Source organism: Enhydra lutris, unplaced genomic scaffold (genome assembly GCF_002288905.1).
Source record: "Enhydra lutris kenyoni isolate GAN:26980312 unplaced genomic scaffold, ASM228890v2 scaffoldscaffold67, whole genome shotgun sequence".
NCBI lineage: Eukaryota > Metazoa > Chordata > Mammalia > Carnivora > Mustelidae > Enhydra > Enhydra lutris.
The window spans coordinates 1,051,030-1,074,787 of NW_019154151.1; the positions used below are offsets into that span (position 1 = coordinate 1,051,030).

General features: G+C 36.3%; 2 protein-coding genes across 2 annotated transcripts in view; one reads left to right on the forward strand and one right to left on the reverse strand.

Moving 5' to 3' along the window:
• LOC111159209 (protocadherin 11 X-linked) overlaps window positions 1-23,758 on the forward strand; it is a 583,780-nt gene that overhangs the window by 56,680 nt on the left and 503,342 nt on the right.
• Window positions 8,695-11,767, reverse strand: LOC111159210 (exportin-T-like). The gene is given in 7 exon segments (XM_022521652.1): window positions 8,695-9,242; window positions 9,245-9,666; window positions 9,719-9,923; window positions 9,926-10,789; window positions 10,792-10,881; window positions 10,884-11,325; window positions 11,328-11,767. Coding segments are annotated over 7 exon segments (2,871 nt in total). The 5' UTR covers window positions 11,700-11,767; the 3' UTR covers window positions 8,695-8,766.

Below are 23,758 nucleotides of genomic sequence, written 5' to 3' on the forward strand. Positions count from 1 at the left end.
AAATTATAATTCTATAAAACATTCATAAAGTTGTATTAATCTGGTATATAGAATGAATAGTATCTAATTAAAAAGAGAATATTTTATGTATAAAACCCAATGTATTTTCTAGAATTCTTCAAGTTAATATATTTTCATCAGCAAACATATAAATTTTTGTGAGTTTGTAAACCATATAGAGAATGCAGATCCTTATCTAGAAAATTCTAGTGAGTTAAAGACCCAACAATTAGCTTCTCTTTGTTAATATTGAATTCAAAATTGTTTACCTTGCTATCCTACTTTAAGATTTTATTCATTATTCTTTGATGTATTATCAAATGGTGGGACATAAATAATCAGATACTATGTTCCTAAACTTCTCTTGCAAGGAGAAAGGGGTACTCATGGAATGTATTATTGAGCGTAGAGCCTTGCCCTAGAAATCTGGCCTTCTGATAAAAGGAGAGTTACCTTTAAAATCTAGAATTAGGGCACCTGGGTGGCTCAGTTGTTTAAATGACTGCCTTCAGCTCAGGTAATGATCCTAGAGTCCGTGGATCAAGTCTCGCATCAGGCTCCCTGCTTGGCAGGGAGTCTCCTTTTCCCTCTGACCCTCCCTCTTCTCATGTTCTCTCTTTCTCTCTCTCTCAAATAAATAAATAAAATCTTAAAAAAATGTTACAATCTGGAATTAGATACATTGCTGTGGTGTGTGCCTTGAAATACTTGACTAATTTTTAGACATATTTGAAGCTAAATTTGTTGATTCATTGATAGCTGTAATTAGAGTTAATCACCTCTCTAATAAGATTTCTTTGCCATTATTTCACTTACCTTTTTACCCAGTTGCTTTTGTTATGATATATTACTTCTACATCTTACTCAGCTGTTTGGCCTTCCCAAGGAAATTACTACTTAGTAAACAGTCAATCTCAAGTCTTTTTATAATGGGGTGTGTGTGTGTGTGTTTGTGTGTGTATGTGTATATACTTGTGCCCAAGGAGCCTGGGGTGAAGATTTAAGGGAAGTGTCATAGTTATTACTCTTATAATGATTACTATTACATAAAATATCAATGCACATCACTCCATGCTTGCTTTTTAAGTTATAGGATTGTATCCATTAAAATGGCATTGAATCTAGAACCTGTTAGAATTTAGTTTACTTTTGACTCTGCCACTACTAGCAGGGTGAATTTTGTCAAGTTTTTCAATCTCCTAAACTGAGCTTCCTTTCTTGAGAAGGAAAGTCCTCTTTAATATTTGCTTTAGTTTTTCACTGTGTTATTTTGCTCTTGAAGAGAGATCACATATAAAAGTGTTTTGCTCTTACTGGGTGATAACACAAGCAGAATGTTATATATTGTTAATTGAAATATTGAAGTTGTGTTTCAAATGCTAATTGTAAGCATAATCTTCCAACATAAAGTATATACACTAATATTCCAAGAGGAATATAAGTTTTTTGGTACCTAAACATTGGAGGATAAGAGGAGAAAGATGTCTAATAGTGATAGATAATAATGAACTTGATGTAGATCAAAATGTAGTTGATCAAGAGGCATTCTACTGAGCCTGAAATGTATTTGAGGAATAATGCTATGGAGATATTTACTGCAATTTTTTTTCACATTTTGTGTTAATGGTGGATTTTCCACTTGTAATCAAGTAAAGTTCTTAAAAAAGAAAGAAAGAAAGAAAGAAAGAAAGAAAGAAAGAAAGAAAAAGAAAAATTCTCACTTCAGAGCAGTAAACCTGAATATTCTTTCTGCTTTATTAAACCTCCCAGAAAATCAAAACAATTTTCATGGATTCATATATAAGATTTTATTTTTTTAAATCTACTGAGGTATAATTGACATACAATATTATAGTTGTTTCAAGTATACAACATAGTGATTCAGAGTTTATATACATTGTGAAATGGTCACCACATAGTCTAGTTACCGTCTGTCACCTCACAAAGTTCATATAGTATTATTGACCATATTCCCCATACTGTACATTACAGCCCCATGACTTACTTATTTTATAGCTGGAAGTTTATACTTCCTTTTTTTATTGTGTTATGTTAGTCACCATAAAATACATCATTAGTTTTTGATGCAGCATTCCAAGATTCATTGTTTATGTACAACACCCAGGGCTCCATGCAATATGTGCCCTCCTTAATACCCTCCAGGTCAGGGCCTGCTCACAGGTCAGTTGGTGGTCATGTCCTCTAGATGACCTCCTCCAACAACTTGGCACTCCACAACCAGAGCCTGAAGAGTGAGGCACTGAGAAAAAGAGAACCAAGAAAAAGTGAACTTCAGGAAGAGAAACAAAGATTGAAACGAAAAATAATAATAATGTTTGGGGTTGATAAGTATAACTCATTATAAGAATTAAAGAAACCAAGTATGGTATGTTTCCTCTGAAACAACTTGATGGGCCAGTCCTTGTGATTGTCTTAAAGTAACTTTCAGGTATTTTTCAAGTAAATAACTGATGGGAACTCAACTTGTTGAAAATGTGCTTAGTTACACATTCAACAAGTCTGATGGACTATTGTGATTATTTTTGTCCTTTACAGAGTAAGTGTAACATAACACTAATTAAAAGCTTTTCTACTGAATAATTCATGTGCATCACCTTTTAAAGTTTAGCCTAAGGAATCAACATTGTCAAAAACATATTTTATTCCCTTCACTTAATTTCATTTGGCGGGACTCCCCTTTGACTTTGTAAGAACATTTATATTTTCCTCTAATGCATGTTAGAGCACAGAACAATTAAAAGAGCATGTGAAATAACCATAGCTCTATAGCACTGTGCAAGCACTAGGAATACTTAGAAATGTTCTGTGCAATAGTGAATAAAATAGGGATGCACTATATTGTATCAGAAGCATTTTCTCTAGACTTCAAATAAATATCTTCTACATTAAATAATTCAAGTTTATATTCTACATTCAGAAAACAATTGAAAACAAAAGGCAATGACTTTTTTCCCTGATGAGAATTTATTTTGTATTTCTTATTAGTTTCATAGGTGGAATTTAGTGTTTCATCAGTTGCATATAACAGCCAGTGCTCATTACATCAAATGCCCTCCTTAATGCCTATTAGCCAATTATCCTTGCCTTTCCAGCAACCCTCAGTTTGTTTCCTAGAGTTCAGTGTCTCTTATGGTTAGGCAATGAAGTTTTAAAAAGCAGCTTTGCACAGTCAATATACTTCTTTCAATTAAAAAGAAAGTGAATATATAAAATGATCCCAAGTTGCCTTCTGAATTTCTAGGAGTAAGAGTAAAGGTAAATAAATCTGGCACTCTATTAAAAAAATGAGGGTTTTGTTCTTTATTATTGTTATGATTTGCTTTGTGATGTTTTCTTGACAACTGAGACATTTTTACTGCATATATTATTTATATTTTTGTATGAAATAATATTGATGAAAATAAAAATATTTGTGAAAAAAATCCCTGAATATAGCTTGTTCTTTTCTTATTTTTTTCTTTCACTAACTATAATTTTACTGTTACTATGTTCATAACTTGAAAAACTCTAAGTCTTAGAAAATCTTGGAATCATATAGATTCTTTTTTACCTGCTTCTTAGCAGACTTATAATTTTAGGTAATCTTCAAATAAGAACAATATAGCCAGTTACACTAATTATTCTGTAATTTTATAATTTGAATGTTTACAGAAAGCACACTCTAGGAAAAATCTAGATCTACAAATGCTTTTGGCTAAATGGATTTCCAGACAGAATCAAAATATTACTCAAAAATTGCTAATAAAATTTTCTGCAGAATCTCCAGTGATGGCTGGCTTGTGGACAAATTTCCCTTTTGCTAACTTGCCCCCAGTATATCTCTCTTCTTAGAAATATTTAATCACATTTCATTTTGAAGATGATAGCACATAATATCTCAGCCATTTTATGACTCAGTGTTTTCTACCATACATAAATATCTCTTATTTTAGTCTGTATTTGTTTGGCATTACACATGCACATATAAAATTTCCATTTTTTAAAATGAGACTTTGTTCCATAATATAGTTAGTAGTTCTGAAGTCAGTCAAGATCTATTACTACTAATTTTTGTAATGTATTTGTAGTAAATTATGCATTTTAAATAATTCCAAAATTTGTTATAACTCAGTAATAATGGCTAACATGTATATAACACTTAGCTGAGTGCCAGATCCTGGTCTATTGACATATATTTTCTTATTAGGTAATTCTGTTTTACAGGTTAGGGAATGGAGACATAGCATGGTTAAGTGACTTGCTGAAGATGACATAGTTAATAAATGATAAGCATTTTATTTAAACAAAGTCAGTTCAGCTCTTAATTTTGAGACTATAACAGCAATTCTTATAATACTTTAGATGACAGAATTTGGGGCTTCTATTATAAATATCTTTCAGAAATTAAAAATATTTTAGCAGCATACCTCTCACTCTTAAACAACATTCAGAGGATCTATAATTCCACACAGACAAAAAACGCTTTCTGAAAATTCTAAATCAAAAGAAAGAGGTGCCTGAAATAATGAAAAAAATCATATTTTGTACACTTCCATGTAGAAAGACCGATTTTATTATAAAGAATAATATTTTGCCAAAGTTGTCCATGTCACAATTCCTAGAACCTGTGAATATGATATCTTAGTTAGCAAAGGAGAATTAAGCTTACAGGTAGAATTAAGGTTGCTAACCAACTGATTTTATGGCAGGTATCCTGAATTATCCAGGTGGATCCAATGTAATCAATAAGTTCCTTAAATGTGGAAGAGAGGGACAAACAAAGAGGCCATAGAGATGAGAGAAGTTAGAAATGCTGACTGATGCAGGCTTTGAAGATGGAGGAAAAGGGCTATAATCTAAGGGAATGTGAGTGGCCTCTAAAAGAAGGAAAGGGATTCTTTTCTAGAGCCTCCAGAAAGGAACAGTTATGCTGACACCTTGAGTTTAGCCCAGCAAGACTTATTTCAGACTTCTGAGCTCCAGAATTATAATATTTTTATTGTATTAAACCATTAGCCTGTGACAATTTGTTACATCAGTGATGAGAAATTAACACACACTCACACATGCACACACACCACATATTTGTCCTGAATATCTGAATGTTCTTCAAAACAAGACAATATTTTTGGAAAATTCTCAGAAAAATAGTGATAATGTAGTCAAATATGATTCCAGGTTATTTTCATTGGCAGTTACATTACATAACAAATTCACCGTCTGTCAAAGACTTTATATATGTTAATTTATTTAATTTTCACAATAAATATATGATATAGATTCTATTACCTTCCCATTCTATATATGAGAAAACAGAAGAACAGAGAGTTCAGATAATTTGCTGACGATCTGAGAACCTGTGGTAAGGATGGGATCCAAGCTTTTTGGTTCTAGAAGCCATGCTTTTAACAATTAAGCACACTGCTTTTCAAAGATGATTAAAATATTTTTTTAAATCTTGTTATAAAACCGATATTGTAACCATGTACTATCAATGGCAGAGATTTTAGACTCACAAAACTAGAAGGGGTTTCTTAATTAATTCTTTCCTTCATTGATGAAGTATCCCAGGAAACCAGAGAACTTAGAGGACTTGTCTAAGCTCATGCATTGTATCTTTGATATCTTTCACAGCCTTTCTGAGAATTTACCCCATTGCAGATGACTGATGACAGCTAGGGAAGGCATGCAAAAACAGAAACAAAAACAAAAAACCTACCGAGAATACTGAGAGAGGCAATATAACACCTACAGAGTCCATTTTCAGGTTCTGTTATGCTACTTAAGTAGGTATTAGCTTAGTCATGAATAGGCTTCATAATTCATAAGGGTATGAAGGAGAAAGGATTGTACTCAGAGCCCCATAGTTACTAGGGGAGTATTAATTATCTGTCCAGTGCAATGTCAAAACAGATTTAGCTTTATTTATAGTCCAAATAACTGGCCAGATAAAAATACATATATTTATCTGTACCTATTTTTCAGTTAAAAACTAAAAAGTTAAAACAAACAGACACTTAGATTGGATATTAAGTTTCAAGGTTTATTTTAGTGATTGTCCTTATCTGTTCTCAGTATGACAGCAGCCTATGAATATGTTCTTGACTGCTGCACTAACACTTACCTCATTATGTTAATAAAATGAACAACCTAATCAAACTTGGCTTTTGTGATTTAGATTCTTTGCAGGCACCCATAGTAAGAATATAGCCTTCTATCATGTTGAGAAGCTCATTTATTCATATATATTATGTAAGGAGTGGTTGTTTTCAATAGGGATGATGCCAAAAGTTCTATGATTAATTTCATCAAACACAAGGAACTATACAATTAACTATTGTTAATCAAGAAACAAATTTGGAGGCTTAAATTGAATACAGATATTACTCTGAGAAGCAGGAAATAAGGATTTTGTGATATTTACTGAACTTGAAATTTAACAGGAGTTTGCCCAGACAGTACACTTTCAGACACCTTCAAACTGCAGTTCAACAATTAGTGGTTTGGTTTGTGAGCAAAATGTCTCTATAGCAGGAAATGAATTGTTGGCTCAATTTAGCTGAGAATATAAATGTGATGGGTAAAAGGTCATAATGAATGATACATGCTCTGAAATAGACAGAGACATGTTCATTTCTTTTCAAGTATTGTACTCTGAATATCCTTGAAATTGACATTAAGTAGCATATTTCAACTTAGAGAATTCACCACTCCAGGATATAAAATTAATCAAATGCTAAAGGTAGATTAGGGGAACAAATGAATTGCATAAGCATGTGAACATCAAAAAGTAAATGAATCAAGCATTTTTGATAAATGCATATGCATCAACTTTTATTTTAGTTTAGGTTAACCCCTACATATAGAAGTCTTAGGGCATTTAAAAATGTTTTTATAGTTTTAGAGAACTTAAAGACCATTAACTGAATCCGATTAAATGAGACCTAATATAAATGGTAATGAACAGTCTATTTTCTATACATTTTAGTAAATTTGAATTAGAAAATGAAGTAATAAAATCAAATTCTGAAAAAATCAATTATGTTTAGCTATTTTTTTCTGAAAAATTAAATGACCCTCCATATATTTTATAAAATTATTTTAATCATTTTGATAATTGGTTTAAATTATTTTTTATGTTCAGCGATAGCTAATATATTACATTTATAGTCCATCTGATGGCCATGTATGTAATCTAAAAAGATGATCAACAAGGTTTATTAAATTCTTATTACATACTAGGTACTAATGTAAGCATTTGAATATATGTAGCAAAAGAGCCCTATGAAATACATTTCTTTATATCCTGTTTTCTAGGTAAGGAAATGAAAGCCCAGAAACACTAAGTAAATTTCCCCAAATCACCAACCTAGGAAGTAATGGAGGTAGGATTCAAGCCCAGGCAGTCTGGCTAGAAAAATCCAGCTTTAAGTATTTTTATTGATTACCATGACCACACTGATCAGCAAGAAGATAGCATTCTTACCAGTACACTTATAAAAGGTTGAGACATGCTGTTAAAGATAGAAAATCTGGAGAAATTGTAACTTAATTTCATAGTAGAGAACATGCAAAAGAAGTAAAATAGAAATTACTATGTTTAATAACCAGTTGTTGAAACAAATTCTAAGTTTATATGGAAAGATATTTTCATAGAGATTTAGTTAATGTTTGAGAGTTTGATTCTCAGAAAGCTGGTTAACACTACTTCTAGCAGTGTTATGCAAATTCATAATATGTTGGTGATTATGTGTTTTTCAGATATTTGGCAAGCTCATAAATTGTCTCCATTAAGATCAGCGGGGTGATTTATTTAATAACAGGATGTTAGAAATGACAGAAGTCAAGTTGAAATCCATAAGTTAGCAGAACTGATTAATAATGTATTAATACAGGAATGCCTGGGTGGCTCAGTTGGTTAAGCATCTGCCTCTGGCTTGGGTCATGATCTTAGGGTCCTGCAATCAAGCCCTACATCAATCTCTCTGCTCATCCAGGAGTCTGTTTCTCCATTTTTCTCTCTGTGCTCTCTCCATCTCTCTCTCAAATACATAAAATCATTTAATAATAATAATAATGTATTAATGCATACACATGATCTCTTAGAAGACATCCAGAAATTATAAAAACAATAAGAGAAAATAGACAAATAAGAGTAGTTTCTTCAGGTCAAAACACTCTTTTTTTTTTCACTACATAAAATTTATTTTTATTTTTTTAGAAAAAGTGTATAACACCGGTACCTACTCTTAAATCAGTTAATTTATGAAACTATTCTCTTCTGTAGAACCCACATTGGCATCGAAATAGTTTAAAGAAATGTAATGGCTATCTACGAAAAGTTAGTTTTGGTTTGTTATATTCCCCCCATATTTTGAGACAACACACATAAAAGAAAATAAAAATTTTCAAACATTTTATATTTAGCAATTGAAAAAAAAAGTACACTGTTTTCCTGCTATGGTCTTTATAAAGGATTTAACACTTCAAGTTAAAAAAATAAAAGGTACTAGAATAACCGTGCTGTATCTTTTAACAGCATTTTTATATAGAACAAATTTGAACGGGCATGCAAGCAACTTCTCTTTTTGTCACATACCTATATTAAGAGAAAATTACATCCATTTTACAGAGAAATCCCAATACATATACTGCAATAAGCTTAAAGCAATGTTAAAAAGACCAGTGTGAATGGCACACAAAACTGCTTCCTTATAAATCAACTGGAATTCCTGATCATAAAGTAGGCACAGGGAGATCCAGTCCTTAGGGCTTTGCTCTCTGGAAGAATACCTTTAAGTAATTTTTAAAAACTTTAGCATCAGGCTGTTGAAGTGCTTGACAAAACTCCTGAATTATTTCTGGAGCTACTTGCAAGGAAGGCAGATATTCTTGTTGAAGATACTGAACACATTCTGGGCCCCATTTGAGATGAATTGTTTTCAATGTCACCGCACACTCAGATAAAGCCAACACTGTTTGTGCATCTGCCAGGTCAAAGGTTTGTTTTAAAGGTGCTAGGAAACATGCGGGGACAATGTGCTTATAAACAAAATCAGCAAATCCCACTGGTCCATCTTTACCTCCCCAGAGTTCTACCAACTTGGAGAGGATGATAAAACAGGTTTTCTGTGCAATTGGATCTGGATATTCAACTGCTCCTTGGATAACAGTCACCAGCACTAGTTCTACATTCTCTGCACCTTGATTTGCTATGACTTCGCTCATTCCACTGCCTGTGACTGCAGGAAAGCAAAGTAACTCCTTCGCAACATTTGCTTCTCTAAAGCAGCAGGCTGGTCATTTTCTTCTGCTGGTCGGAGCAATACCTCAAAAATTGCATGAAGTAGAGGCATGAACATTTGCTGTAAAAATGGAGATACCTGTATCTTAAATTTGGCTGTAATCTGGTTGATAAGAGGAATGAACTCCTGGAGGTCTTTTGCTTCACAATCTTTGAGCATGTGTTCTGAGGCAGACGGGATGAATGGAAGAACTTCTTCCTCTAAGCAAATAATCATGCGATGAAGGAAAGTATGAACTCCACTTCTGAGAATATCCTTTTGCAAGGGACAACTGAGAGCTGGCAAGAATGTCTGTAAACAGTCCAGAAAAACTTTGGAATAGCCACACTGTTTCACAGTCTGCTTGTTGCTGAAAGCTTTGCTGGTTCAGCTGACAAATCCAACAGCATGGTTCAGCTGACAAATCCAACAGCATGGTTCAGCTGACAAATCCAACAGCATGGTTCAGACAGTCTGCTAGTGATGCTTGTCTTTCTTCATCTTGTACCAGCATCAATTTTTCTAACAGAACTTTAAAATTCTCCATCAATGGGGTCAACAGATTTCTCATTAAGGCTTGTTTCTGTTCAGCTGGATATTCACTATTAACAATCAGCACTCCAGCTGTCTCATAAATAGTTGATCATCGCTGCTCAACAAAGACTGGTAACCATTCTCAGGTGGAGAAAGCTCTAGTAAATCTTGTATTCTATTCAGAATATCCTCAATGAAAGGATTCATCTTTTTATTCAAAGATTTGACAAATCTGGAAAACAGGTAAGCAGTTCTGCTCCATACTTTTGCACTAGAATGCCGCAGACCCCTATGATCTAAGAAAGCCATTAATACACATGGAATATGTTGAGGTTCAACTGTAAAAAACTTTTCATATCTAACAACAGTTTCGAACAACTCCAATGTCACAGATGTATGCTGATAGGAACTAACTCCTGATGTTACCAAAGTTTGCATCATATCCTGCAAAGCACTAGCTTTTGAAACATCACCTGAGAAGTGAGCACCATGAGACACTGGAAGAGCTTCTGCCAGCATATACAGCAATCTTATTGCTACTTCAACTTCCATAAAATGTGTTGTCTGCCAATTCTGCAGCATAGAACTAAAAACTCGGCGCACAGAAGCCAGCAGTAACTCTGGTGAAACTTGAGCAATCCTGTCCAACAGTAACTTCCGTTGTTTTCTATACTCTACAAACATGGCTTCATCTTCACCCTCATTTTCAAAGTTATATTCTTTATCATAAGTCACTTTTTTCATAACGGCCAACATGATTGCTTCTACATTAGCTTTTTGCTGATCCGAGAGCACTGGAAGCTGTTTCAAAATATGAAGATAATCGTAACAGAATCCAATAATGTTAGAAGAGATGTCATCATCCTCATGAATTAGTAGCTGCAGCATCAGCACCACTTTTGTTTCAATAGCTTGTAATGCCTCTTGAGCATTCTTGATATCCCCATTCTTAATTAATTTAGTCCAACTATCAATGACTGTCCCATTCAATTTACCAGCTTAGAAAATCTGGCTAGAAAGTCAACATCTTCTTCCTGGTCAATGCTGAAAAATCCAGCAGCTATAATACTTGACACAGAGATTCTACTAGTTTCATTTTATCAACAGGATCCATTCCTTTATTTACAATTTCAAATAAACGGTCACATGCTTCTTCCCGTAGAACTTCTATTGACATATGACCTAGCAGCATATTTATAAACCTATCATTGGCTATAAGGGATAAGTCTATCCAAGAGACATAAGCCCCAACTACTTTAAGGCACTGACATTTCACTTCTGAATTAGTATACTGATAATTTTGTAAAATTTGGTACCATGATTCCACTGAGTTTGGAATGCACTGTTCCCTCATGATATCTTTTATTAGAGTATTACTACGAGCCTCCTCTGATGTATGCACCACATCACGATCCACCAACTCTGAATCAATAGCCATGAGGATTCGGAGGTACAAATCTACTCCCCTTGGATTTAGGTCCACTACTGAGAGAATGTAAAAAAAAAAAAAAAATTGGGCCATCTAGTGAGATATTCTGTAACAAAAAGTAAGGCGAAGACTTGGGCCGCTTTATTTCGTATAAATGTCTTCTCTGGTTGGGGATTCAGCATCTGAGCTTGAAGCCAAGATATGAGCGTCTCCCTAATTAGTTGTTGTTGAACAGTAGTTAGTTCTGAATATATGTATTTAACTTGATGTTCTAGTACTTGAAAACAGAAAAACTTTATGTGATCATCACTGTATGTCCTCTGGGCTAGAGCTTCTGCACACACTTGCCAGGCATCTGGGGAAATCTTTAATTGCTCAAAATAGGCCAGGGCCCTTTGTCTGAAGTCTGAATCAGCATTTGGATTTAGCCCTAAAAGAGCCTGTTCATCCATCCCTGATGCTATTCTTGGAGTTTTCTGATTACAGCAGGCGTGCCCTCTGATCCCACAGAAGAATCCACAAACATTGAGGTCTTGAGATCCAGATGACATAGTCCAAACCACGTGTGATTTAGGCGTTTAATTGCTCTTCTATGGTCCCACGTGTTAAGAATAAAAGAAAATCATTTTCTCTAAAGGCACTATTGAGAGATATATAATCATATAGTTCTATAACATGACAGATTAGAGAGCACAGGAGAGAAAGATAATTTGGGTATAAAGAGTGCTGGTGAAAAAAAAAGATCTTTGAAGAGACCTTTTTCTACCTTGATGAGAAGAAAAGGAAATTTTGGGGTTCAACTTGTGGTCACTGAAAGTGAGAAATAGGCTCAGTAGCCCTTAGTTACCACATATAACAGAACTGGTGTTCCTTTTTTTTTTTTAAGATTTGATTTATTAGACAGAGATCACAGGTAGGCAGAGGCAGGCAGAGGTTGGGGGGAAGCAGACTCCCCACTGAGCAGAGAACCCGATGTGGGGCTCAATCCCAGGATGCTGAGATCATGATCTGAGCCGAAGGCAGAGGCTTAACCCACTGAGCCACCCAGGTGCCCCAGAACTGTTGTTCCTGCCATGAACTCCAGCCCATTAAAATGCCCAACATAATGGTAACTATTAACTTTGACTTGATGACTTAATTTATCCCTTGATGCTAACACCAGAGGGCGTTTTGGATAAGTTTTGAAGGTGGCCTAGTCTCTCTCTCTCTCATCCATTTCTTTTCTAGAGAGAAACTAGCTAAAGATATAGGTATAGCTAGAGATTATAGATATAGATATATAGATATAGATGGTAGGGAAACTTGTGTGGCCACTCCTGTGGTTAGCCTTAAATAGACTTAGATCTCTAAAATGTAACATTTAAAAGTCCAATTAGTTCTAAAAGGAATATTCAGAAACAGTGTTCAGGAAAGGGGGCTCAGGTGAACTTAGGCTTTGGGGTTCATGTAACTAAATTTTTCATTTTCTTCTTCCCACAAAATTGTGTATGTATAAGTGTGTGTGTGTGATTGTTAATCTTCGATTAACTCTCACAATAAACTAGCATGAAAGAAAACATTTTCAAAACTTTTTCAACTTGCCCAATTAGCTCTTATATGATAAGGTGCACTAAAACTATGTGTATATTGGGCTAACAGAAAAAAAATGAGAAAGGCATAGTTAATTATGATTAAAACTCTCTGCTAATGTACTGGGAATAATTAGTAGTAACTATGAATGGAGTTTACATAGTTTTTCTTTCAGTTGAAGGCAGAATTTTCTAATAAAATGGAATGAACTATCTAAGAAGATAGTGAGATTCTCAACACTGGACTTCATTGTTTTTACCTTTTTAAAGATTTTATTTATTTATTTGACAGAGAGAGACACAGCCAGATAGGTAACAAAATCAGGAGGAGTGGGAGAGGGCGAAACAGGCTTCCCAAGGAGCAGGGAACCCAATGTGGGACTCGATTCCAGGACCATGGGATCATGACGTAAGCAGAAGGCAAATGCTTAATGCCTGAGCCACCCAGGTGCCCCCCAACACTGTACTTTAAAAACCAAAGGATTCACAGCCATTAACAGAGGATTCATCTGAAGGAGTTCATAGTGGGATGTGCTATATGAATTCTTTTTATATATAAGATTTTATATATAAGATTTTATTTATTCATCAGAGAGAGAAAGAGAAAGAGAACACAAGCAGGGGAGTAGCAGGCAGAGGGAGAAGCAGGCTCCGCACTGAGCAAGGAGCCTGACATGGGACTTGATCACAGTACCCTGGGATCATAACCTGAGCTGAAAGCAGACCCTTAACTGACTGAGCCACCCAGGCATCCTGAATTCTAAAGCCACTTTTACTTGTGTTTTTAAATTTTATGATTTACTTAAATATTTCCAGTTGCAAAAGAAAACAGTTTGTTGTTGTTGTTGTTTGGTTTGGTTTTGTTGGATTGTTGTTGTTGTTTTTATATTTCCATGGTTAAGGGTCTTTTATGATTTGTCTCCCTCTCTGTTTTTATCCTATTTTATTTTTCCTTCCCTACCCATATGTTCATCAGTTATGTTTTTTAAATTCCACATATGAGCAAAATCATATGTGGATTTCTGTGGCTGACTTATTTTGTTTAGCATAATACACTCTAATTCCATCCACATCATTGCAAATGGCAATATTTCATTCTTTCTGATGGCTGAGTAGTATTCCATTCCATATATACCATATCTTCCTTATCCATTCATCTGTGGGTGGACATATGGGCTCTTTCCACACTTTGGCTATTGTGGACACTGCTGGTATAAACATTGGCATGCATGTGCCCCTTCAAATCACCATTATTGTATCCTTTGGATGAATACCTAGTAGTGCAATTGCTGGGTGGTAGGGTGGTACTATTTTTAATTTTTTGAGAAATCTCCGTACTGTTTTCCAGAATGGCCACACCAGTTTGCATTCCCACCAAAAGTGTAAGAGGGTTCCCTTTCTCTGAATCGTCATCAACATCTGTTGTCTCCTGAATTGTTTGTTTTAGCCATTCTGACAGGTGTGAAGTGCAATCTCATTGTGGTCTTGCTTTGTATTTCCCTGATGATTAATTATGTTGAGCATTGTTTACCCATTTCTTTACTGGAATTTTTGTTTTTAGGGTGTTGTTTGCTAAGTTCTTTTTATTTTTTAAACATTTTGTTTATTTATTTGTCAGAGAGAGAGAGAGAGAGCACAGGCAGACAGAGTGGCAGGCAGAGGCAGAGGGAGAAGCAGGCTCCCTGCCGAGCAAGGAGCCCGATGCGGGGCTCGATCCCAGGATGCTGGGATCATGACCTGAGCCGAAGGCAGCTGCAAAACCAACTGAGCCACCCAGGCGTCCCAGCTAAGTACTTTTTTTTAAAATGTAAATTCAATTGGTTAATATATAGTACAACATTAGTTTCAGATGTACTGTTCCATATTTCATCAGTTGCATATAACACCCAGAGCCAATCATATCACATGCCTTCCTTTATGCTCATCGTCCAATTACCCCACCCTCCCACCCACCTCCCCTTTGGCAATGCTCAGTTTGTTTCCTATATAGTTAAGAGCCTCTCATGGATTTTCTCCCTCTCTGATGACTTCCCATTCTGCTTTCCCTCCCTTCCCCTAAGATCCTCTGCATTGTTTCTTATAGTCCATATAATACTGAAACCATATGATAATTGTCTTTCACTTATTGACTTATTTCACTAAGCATAATACCCTCCAGTTCCATCCACATCAAACTAAGTGGTAAGTAATCATCCTTTCTGATAGCTGAGTAACATTCAAATGTGTGTGTGTGTGTGTATAATCTCACATCTTCTTTATCCATTCATCTGTTGATGGACATCTCAGCTCTTTCCACAGTTCGGCTATTGTGGATATTTTTGCTATGAACATTGGGGTGCAGGTGCCCCTTTGGATCATTTGCATTTGTGGGGTAAATACCTAGTAGTGCAATTGCTGGGTTGTAGACTAGCTCAATTTTTAACTTCTTGAGGAACCTCCATACTGTTTTCCAGAGTGGCTGTAATAGCTTGCATTCCCATCAAAAGTGTAAGAGGGTTTCCCTTTCTCCACACCCTCACCAACATTTGTGTTTCCTAACTTCTTAATTTTAGTGATTCTGACTGCTGAGAGGTATCTCATTGTCCTCATTGTCCTTGATATGTATTCCCCTGATAACAAGTGATGTGGAGCTTTTTTCCATGTGTCTGTTGGCTACTTGTATGTCTTTTATGGAGAAATGTCTGTTTATGTCTTCGTCCAATTTCTTGACTGGATTATTTGTTTTTTGGGTGTTGAGCTTAATAAGTTCTTTATGGATATTGGGTATTAGCCTTTTATCTCATATGTCTTTGACAAATATCTTCTCCAATTCAGCAGGTTGCCTTTTAGTTTTGTTAACTGTTTCCTTTGCTGTGCAGATGCTTTTTATCCTTATGGTCTCAATAAGTCATCTTTGCTTTCGTGATGCCTCCAGGTTCAGTTTTGTTTTTCTTTTCTTGTTTAAAATTATTTATTTATTTATTTATGAGAGAGTGAGAGAGAATGGGTGGGGAGAGGGGCAGAGAGAAAGAGAGTGAAGCAGGCTCATTGCTGAGCAGGAACCCCCCCCACCACCACCCACCAATGGAGGGCTGAGTCCCAGGACCCTGATATCATGACCTGAGCCAAAGGCAGACACTTAACCAAATGAGCCACACAGGTGCCCCTGGATTTGTTTTCTTTTTCATTACTTTGGCTTTCCAGAGTTTTTTTCTGGTTCTATATAAATTTTAGAATTGTTTGTTCTAGCTTTGTGAAAAGTGGTAGTGGTATCTTGATAGGAATTGCATTTAATATGTAGGTTGCTTTGGGTAGTATAGACACTTGAACAATATTTGTTCTTCCAATCCATGAGCATGGAATCTTTGTCCATTTCTTTGTGTCTTCTTCAATTTCTTTCATAAATGTTCTATAATTTTCAGAGTACAGAACTTTTACTTCTTTGGTTAGGTTTATTCCTTGGTAACTTATGGTTTAGGGTACAGTTGTAAATAGGATCAATTTGTTGATTTCTCTCTGCTGCTTCATTGTTGGTGCATAGAAATGCAACAGATTTCTATGCAATTATTTTATATCCTATGGCTTTGCTGAACTCATGTTATCAGTTCTAGCAATGTTTTGGTGGAGTCTTTTGTGTTTTCTATATAGTGCATCATGTCATCTGCGAAGAGTGAAAGTTTGACTTCTTCTTTGAGGATTTTGGGTATTTATTTCTTTTTGTTGTTTGTTGAGGCGAGGGCTTCCAGGACCATGTTGAACAACAGTTGTGAGAGTGGGCATCCCTGCCGTATTCCTGACCTTAGAAGGAAAGTTCTGTTTTTCCTCATCAAGGATGATTATAGCTGTGGGCCTATATGGTCTTTACGATGTTAAAGTATGTTCCCTCAATCCCTACTTTGTTGAAGTTTTTTTTTTTTTTTTTTTTAATCAAGAAAGGATGCTTTACCTTGTCAAATGCTTTTCCTGCATCTATTGAGAGGACCACATGGTTCTTCTTATCATTTCTTTTATTAATGTGGTGTGTCACATTGTTTGATTTGTGGGTGTTGGTCCACACTTTCAAGCCAGGAATAAATCCCATTTACTGATGTGAATAATCCTTGAAGAGCAAGGTTGGGTGTTATATTTGAGAATTTTTTTTTTCTTGAGGTAGGCCTATATTGCAATATACTTCACTCTTAGACTTGCCTTTGCTGCATCCCAAAGGTTTTGAAAAGTTGTGCTTTCATTTTCATTTGCTTCCATGTATTTTTTAAAAATTCCTCTTTAATTTACTGGTTAACCCATTCATCCTTTAGTAGGATGTTCTTTAATCCCCATGTATTTGTGGTCCTTCCAAATTTTTCTTGTGGATGACTTCAGGTTTCATAGCACTATTGTGTGAAAACAAGCATTGTATGATCTTAGTTTTTTTGTACTGGTAGAGGCCTGATTTGTGACTACTTTAGAGAATGTTCTATGTGCACTCAAAAAGAATGTACAGGGACACCTGGGTGGCTCAGTTGGTTGGGTGGCTGCCTTCGGCTCAGGTCATGGTCCCAGCGTCCTGGGATCGAGTCCCACATCGGGCTCCTTGCTTGGCGGGGAGCCTGCTTCTCCCTCTGCCTCTGCCTGCCACTCTGCCTGTGCTCGTGCTCTCTCTCTCTCTCTCTCTCTAACAAATAAATAAATAAAATCTTAAAAAAAAAAGAATGTACATTCTTCTGTTTTATAAGGAAATCATCTCAATGTATCTGTGAAGTCCATTTGGTCCAGTGAGTCATTCAGAGCCCTTGTTTCCTTGTTGATCTTCTTTTTAGGTGATCTATCCATTGTTGTAAGTGACATGCTAAAGACCCTACTATTATTGTATTATCAGTGAGTTTCTTAAAGTTTGTATTAATTGATTTATATATTTGACCACTTCCAAATTAGAGAAGTAAGTATTTACAATTGTTAGATCTCTCTGTTGGATAGACTTCGTTATTACAATACAGTGTCCTTCATTTTTATTACAGTCTTTGGTTTAAAATCTAGTTCGTCTGTTGTGGCTTCTGGCTGGGTCAATTGGTTGATTGTCTGACTCTTGATTTCACCTCAGGTCATAATCTCAGGATCCTGGAATTGAGCCTTGCACTGGGCTCTGGGCTTGGCAGGGAGTGTGAATGAGGATTTCTCTCTGTCTCCTTCTGCCCCTTCCCCCCTTTCTTTCTCTCCCTTTCTCAATAAATAAATAAATCTTTGAAAAAAAATATAATTTGTCTGATATGAGGATGCCTACTTTGGCTTTCTTTTGAAGTCTAGTAGCATGATAAATGTTTCTCCATCCTCTCACTTTCAATCTGTATCTTTGGGTCTAAAATGACTTTCTTGTAGGCAACATATCAAGAGGCCTTTTTTTTTTTTAATCCATTCTTATATCCTATATTTTTTTATTTTGTCCATTTACATTCAGAGTAATTATTGAAAGACATGAATTTAGTGCCATTGTATTACCTGGGAAATCACTGTTCCTGTAGATTATCTCTGTTCCTTTTTGGTCTTTGAAACTTTTGGGCTTTCTCTCCACACAAAGGATTCTCTTTAACATTTTTGAAGGGCTGGTATAGTATTCATAAGCTCCTTTAGTTTCAACTTGTCTTGGAAACCATGTCTCTGTCTATTCTGAATGACAGCCATGCTGGATAAAATATTCTTGGCTGAATATTTTTCCCATTTAGCATGTTGATATACCATGCCAGTCCTTTCTGGCCTGCCTGGTTTCTGTGAACTGGTCTGCTGCCAGCCTTATGTGTCAATCTTTGTAGATTCATGACTTTTTGCTCTGAGCTATTTTCAGGATTCTCTTTATCTTTGTATTTTGCAGGTTTCAGTATAATATGTCATGGTATTGACCTGTTTTGTTGATTTTAAGGGGAGTTCTCTGTGCCTTTTGCAGTTAAATGCCTGTTTCCTTTCCCAGATTAGGGAAATTCTCAGCTATAATTTGTTTAAATAAACCTTCTGTCTGTCCTTTTTTCCCATTCTTCTTCTTCTGGGACTCCTATCATATGGGTATTATTGTGCTTTATGTACTTGTTGAGTTGCCTATATTTACTACATGATCTAATAGTTTTATTTTCCTCTTCTTTTCAGCTTCATTATTTTCCATAATATTATCTTCTATATCACCTGTCCTCTCCTCTGCTTCTTCAGTCCTCATAGTGATTATATCCTATCTGTTTTGCATTTCAGTTATAGCATTTTTTTATTTCAGCCTGGCTATTTTTAGGTCTTTTATCCTTTGGCAAGGTTTTCTTCACGTTTCTCAAGTCCAGCCAGTAGTCTTACACCTGTTGATCTCAATTTTTGATCAGATATACTGCTTATATTTGCTTTGAGAAAGTCCCTAATTGTGATATTTTCCTGAGCTTTCTTTTAGGGAGAATTCTTCCATCTTGTCATTTTGGCTAAGTTGCTATGTTTTGTGTGTTATGAGAGCTTGTTACATTTCCTGTACCTCAGAATGAAGCTATATTAAAAAAAAAGTCATACACTGCCTAGGGCCTGGCACTTCCAGAGCTATTTCTGGTATATGGTGTGTGCACTCTGCTATTGTGTTTTGGCTGCTCTTTCCCACTGTCCATCTTCTACAGAGTTCCTATCTGTAGTGGAGAGTGTTTAGACCTTTAACTAAGTGTGTTCTTATTTGTTTATTAAGATAAGCCTGGAAAGGCAAAAAGGAAAAAAAAAAAAACCTTTATCTAATATAAGAGAATAGGATAATTGAATTTCTCTGTTTGACCTAAGTCAAACAGACTTTGACTTAGGTCAAACAGAGAAATTCAATTATCATATGGTTTCACTTATTTGTGGAACATAAAGAATAACATCAAGGACATGAGAAGAAGGAAGGGAAAAATAAAGGGGGAGAAATCAGAGCAGGAGAGGAACCATGAGAGACTACGGATTCTGGGAAACAAACTGAGGTTTTTAGAAGGGGGATGGGGGATGGGTAAGTTTGGTAGTGAGTTTTAAGAAGGGAATGGATGGCACGGAGCACTGGGTGTTATAGGCAAACAATGAGTCATGGAGCACTATATCAAAAACTAATGATGTACTGAATGGTGACTATCATAACACAATAAAAAAATAAGAGAATAAGAATAGGAACAAAGAAATAAAGCAAAAAACAGAAATAAAAACCTGATTCTAAAGAATAAGAAGGAAAGAAGGAAATAAAGGGTAAGGAAAGAAAAAAAAAAAAAAAAGCCTGCTCTGAGAGGCTCCTGAGTGACTCAGTCATTAAGTGTCTGTCTTCGGCTCAGATCATGATCCCAAGATCCTGGTATGAAGCCTTGCATCTGGTTCCTTGCTCAGCAGGAAGCCTGCTTCTCCCTCTCCCCCTCCCCCTGCTTGTGTTCCCTCTCTCGCTGTCTCTCTCTGTTAAACAAATAAAATATTTTTTAAGAACACCGATCTGAAATATAATAGAAGGAAACAAATAACCAAACCAATAAATGAACAAAAATTATAAACCAATACCAAAAAAAAGGGAAAAAAAGAATATATATATATATATATATATATATATATATATATATATATACATGAAATAAAAATTTAAAAAAGAAAGAAAGAATACTTGGTCCTATTTCCACCAGAAGTGAAGCTGACACTTTGGAGCACTCTTTAATCAGTGCTCTTGGTTTATGCAGGGGGCCTATGTTGGTTTTCTGAGGGAGAGTCCTGTTAGACTGGCTCACAGAGTTGCACTTGTAACAATGCCTCTGCCAGGCACAGAAGGTGGGGTTTGGTATAAGAGACTCCAGCTTCCATTGGAGGTGCTGTGATTCTCTCTGAATTCTGACTGTGCTGGTGGGTTGGGTTGTGGGGGGATTGAGGGAAAGGTGGCAGAGGAGGAAGATGGTATCATTCTGCTCTCTTGTTCAGCAGGCCCTCATAGAAAAGTGAACAATCTCCTGTGTCCTGGGCTTTTGTCAGATCCCTGTCCTTAACCTTTCTTTGTCCAGGCCATTGGCACAACCTGTGCCACAGGTCTCCTTCATTTTATCTCTGGTTGGTGGCTGGGATTCAAATCTCCAAATTTTAAAGGCCCTGTCAAGGTGCAGACCTGCTCTCCTTCCCCAGAGGAGAGCTTCTTGGAATGCCTTCTACTGTCCTGTCCCAGAAATGGAGTCACACAGTGTGCACACAGTGACTACAGTCTATTATGGTACACAACAAAAAGCTGTGACCAGTTATCTGCAATATGTGTGTCATTGTTCTCTGCTCAGTTCTGTCCCAGAAAAGCAGCCACTCAGCACACATACTGTGGCTTGAGTCTATTGTAGCTCACAGTGAAATTTGCTACCAGGTTATATGCTCTGTTCACACCTCTGTCCCTGCAATTGAATGCTGCTCAATGGCTCCTAGTTGGTCTTTTGTCCTTAGAAAGGCAAAATGTCCTTTTCCAAATGTACTTCAGGAAGCGTAGCAATCTCTCCCGTGTAACCAGGGGACCCCCTCACCATGGCTTATTGTGTGAACACTATTTGTTGTGCTCTCTCCCACTCTCTCCCTCTCCCTGATTTTGCTCTATGAAAAGGGTTCCCTTCCCTTTTCCTGTTCCTCCCTCTACCCAATTCGAGGTTCTGAATCTTGCATCTGTGACATTATCTCCCTCCAATTATGTGATTGTTTTTTTAATCCTCAGATTGTATCCTTAGTTGTTCAAAATAGTTTGATTTGTTCTAGCCCTATTTGAGGGATGAGGCAAGCTCAGAGTCCCCCTATTACTCCACCATCTTAACTCTTCCCTTGAAACAAAGCATTTTAGATGTGAAATATCTAGTCTTGACTCAATGGTTAGATTCAGCAAAAGATGTTAGAAGAATATTTTACCTTGGTTGATGAATGCAATTGAATCTAACACAGAAGATATATTTTAGGTAGTTAAAAATCCTCCATTCAATAGGAAAATATGTTATTTTATTGCTTTATGGTGTCTGGGATCAAGAATGCCCTGTGTTCTTCAAAGTCTTTCTAACTGGACTAAGAAAAAAATTGACATGAGAAATATTAACAGGAGAAAATAAAATTTGACAGCATACCTATGAGGAATCCACACACACAAATTCCAAAGCCAGTCAGGCAAAATGAAGTATATATGTCATCCTGAATTAAGAAGAAGTGGGTAGGCATCTGGGACTTCAGAGGAAAGAAATACAATTTACAGGGCAAAAAGGAAAAGAACAGATGTTTAGTTAATTAGATGTTTGCCCTGCCATGCTGATAGGTCACTCAGATAAAGTTTATCTCTGTTAATAATGCTTATTCTGGGAAAGACCCTCAATTTAGATTCTTCTGCATAGTTATTGGAGAGGAAAATGTTTCTCTTTGCCCATAAGGCCTTGATAGCTTTCACCTCCGAATAGTCTACATGCCAAAGGCACCCATCTTGGGGCAGCCTGCTCTCAGCCTCTATAATGGTTCGTTCCTGACCAAAGCTGAGTTGAACAAAAACTATGAATGTGAAACACTGTATGCAAAAATTGATATGCATGCAAAAAAATTTAAAAAGTAACATGTAGTTTTGCAATTTTTGGACAGAGAAATGGGAAGAAAGGGGAGAATTGGGGAAGGGTTAGGAGGAGACAGACAAGGGGAGACATTAGAGAAAGGGAGTGAAAATTGGGGAAGGAGGATAACAAAGATGAAGTGAAGAAACATGGGAAGTGAAAAAGGGAAGGTAGATAGTTTTTTAAAAAAAGAAAGAATAGGAAGTGGGAAAAATGCTGGAAGAGACAGAGACAGTATCTACAGCAAGAGAGGAAAGAGGAAAAAGAGAGGCATAATGTGAGGATGGAGAAGAGAAACACAGGTATGCAAAAGTGTGTGGAGGAGAGCTACAGGGAGACAGAAAGTGAGAAAGACAATTTCTAGAATTAGTCCATACTGAAACAAACCCATTATTTAAATATCCCCTACTTAATAATGTAAAATCTTTTCATTAACATCATACAAGCATCCTGTGTTAAATTAATGATTAATTACAAGTAGCATTTCAAATAGGAGATTCAGGCTACTTGCACTCACTCTCTCTTCTTTTCCCCTAACAAATCTTACAGAAGTGGGTGAATGGCTGCTAGAATTACACACCTGTTTGTTTTGTTTTAAGATTTTATCTATTTATTTGACAGAGAGAGATCACAAGTAGGCAGAGGGGCAGGCAGAGATAGAGGGAAACAGGCTCCCCACTGAGCAGGGAGCTCAATGTGGGACTCAATCCCAGGATCCTGGGATCATGACCTGAGGTGAAGGCAGAGGCTTTAACCCACTGAGCCACCCAGGCACCCCCATTATTTCATTTCTTGACTTCCTAAATATCACTGTTTTCATTTTAAGATTTTTTAAAAATTTTATTTTTTCAGTGTTCTAAGATTCATTGTTTATGCATCACACCCAGTGCTCCATTCAATACATGCCCTCCTTAATACCCACCACCAGGCTCACCATCCCCCCACTCCTTCCCCTCCAAAACTCTCAGTTTGTTTCTCAGATTCCACAGTCTCTCATGGTTCATCTCCCTCTCTGATTTCTCCCAATTCACTTTTCCTTTCCTTCTCCTAATGTCTTCCATGTTATTCCTTATGCTCCACAAGTAAGTGAAACCATGTGATAATTGACTTTCTCTGCTTGACTTATTTCACTCACCATAACCTCCTCCAGTCCCACCCATGTTGTTACAAAAGTTGGGTATTCATCTTTTCCAATGGTTGAGTAATATTCCATTGTGTATATGGACCACATCTCCTTTATCCATCCATCTGTTGAAGGACATCTTGGCTCTTTCCACAGTTTGGCGATTGTAGTCATTGCTGCTATGAACATTGGGGTACAGATGGCCCTTCTTTTCACTACATCTGTATCTTTGGGGTAAACACCCAGTAGTACAATTACTGGGTCAAAGGGTAGATCTATTTTCACTTTTTTGAGGAATCTCT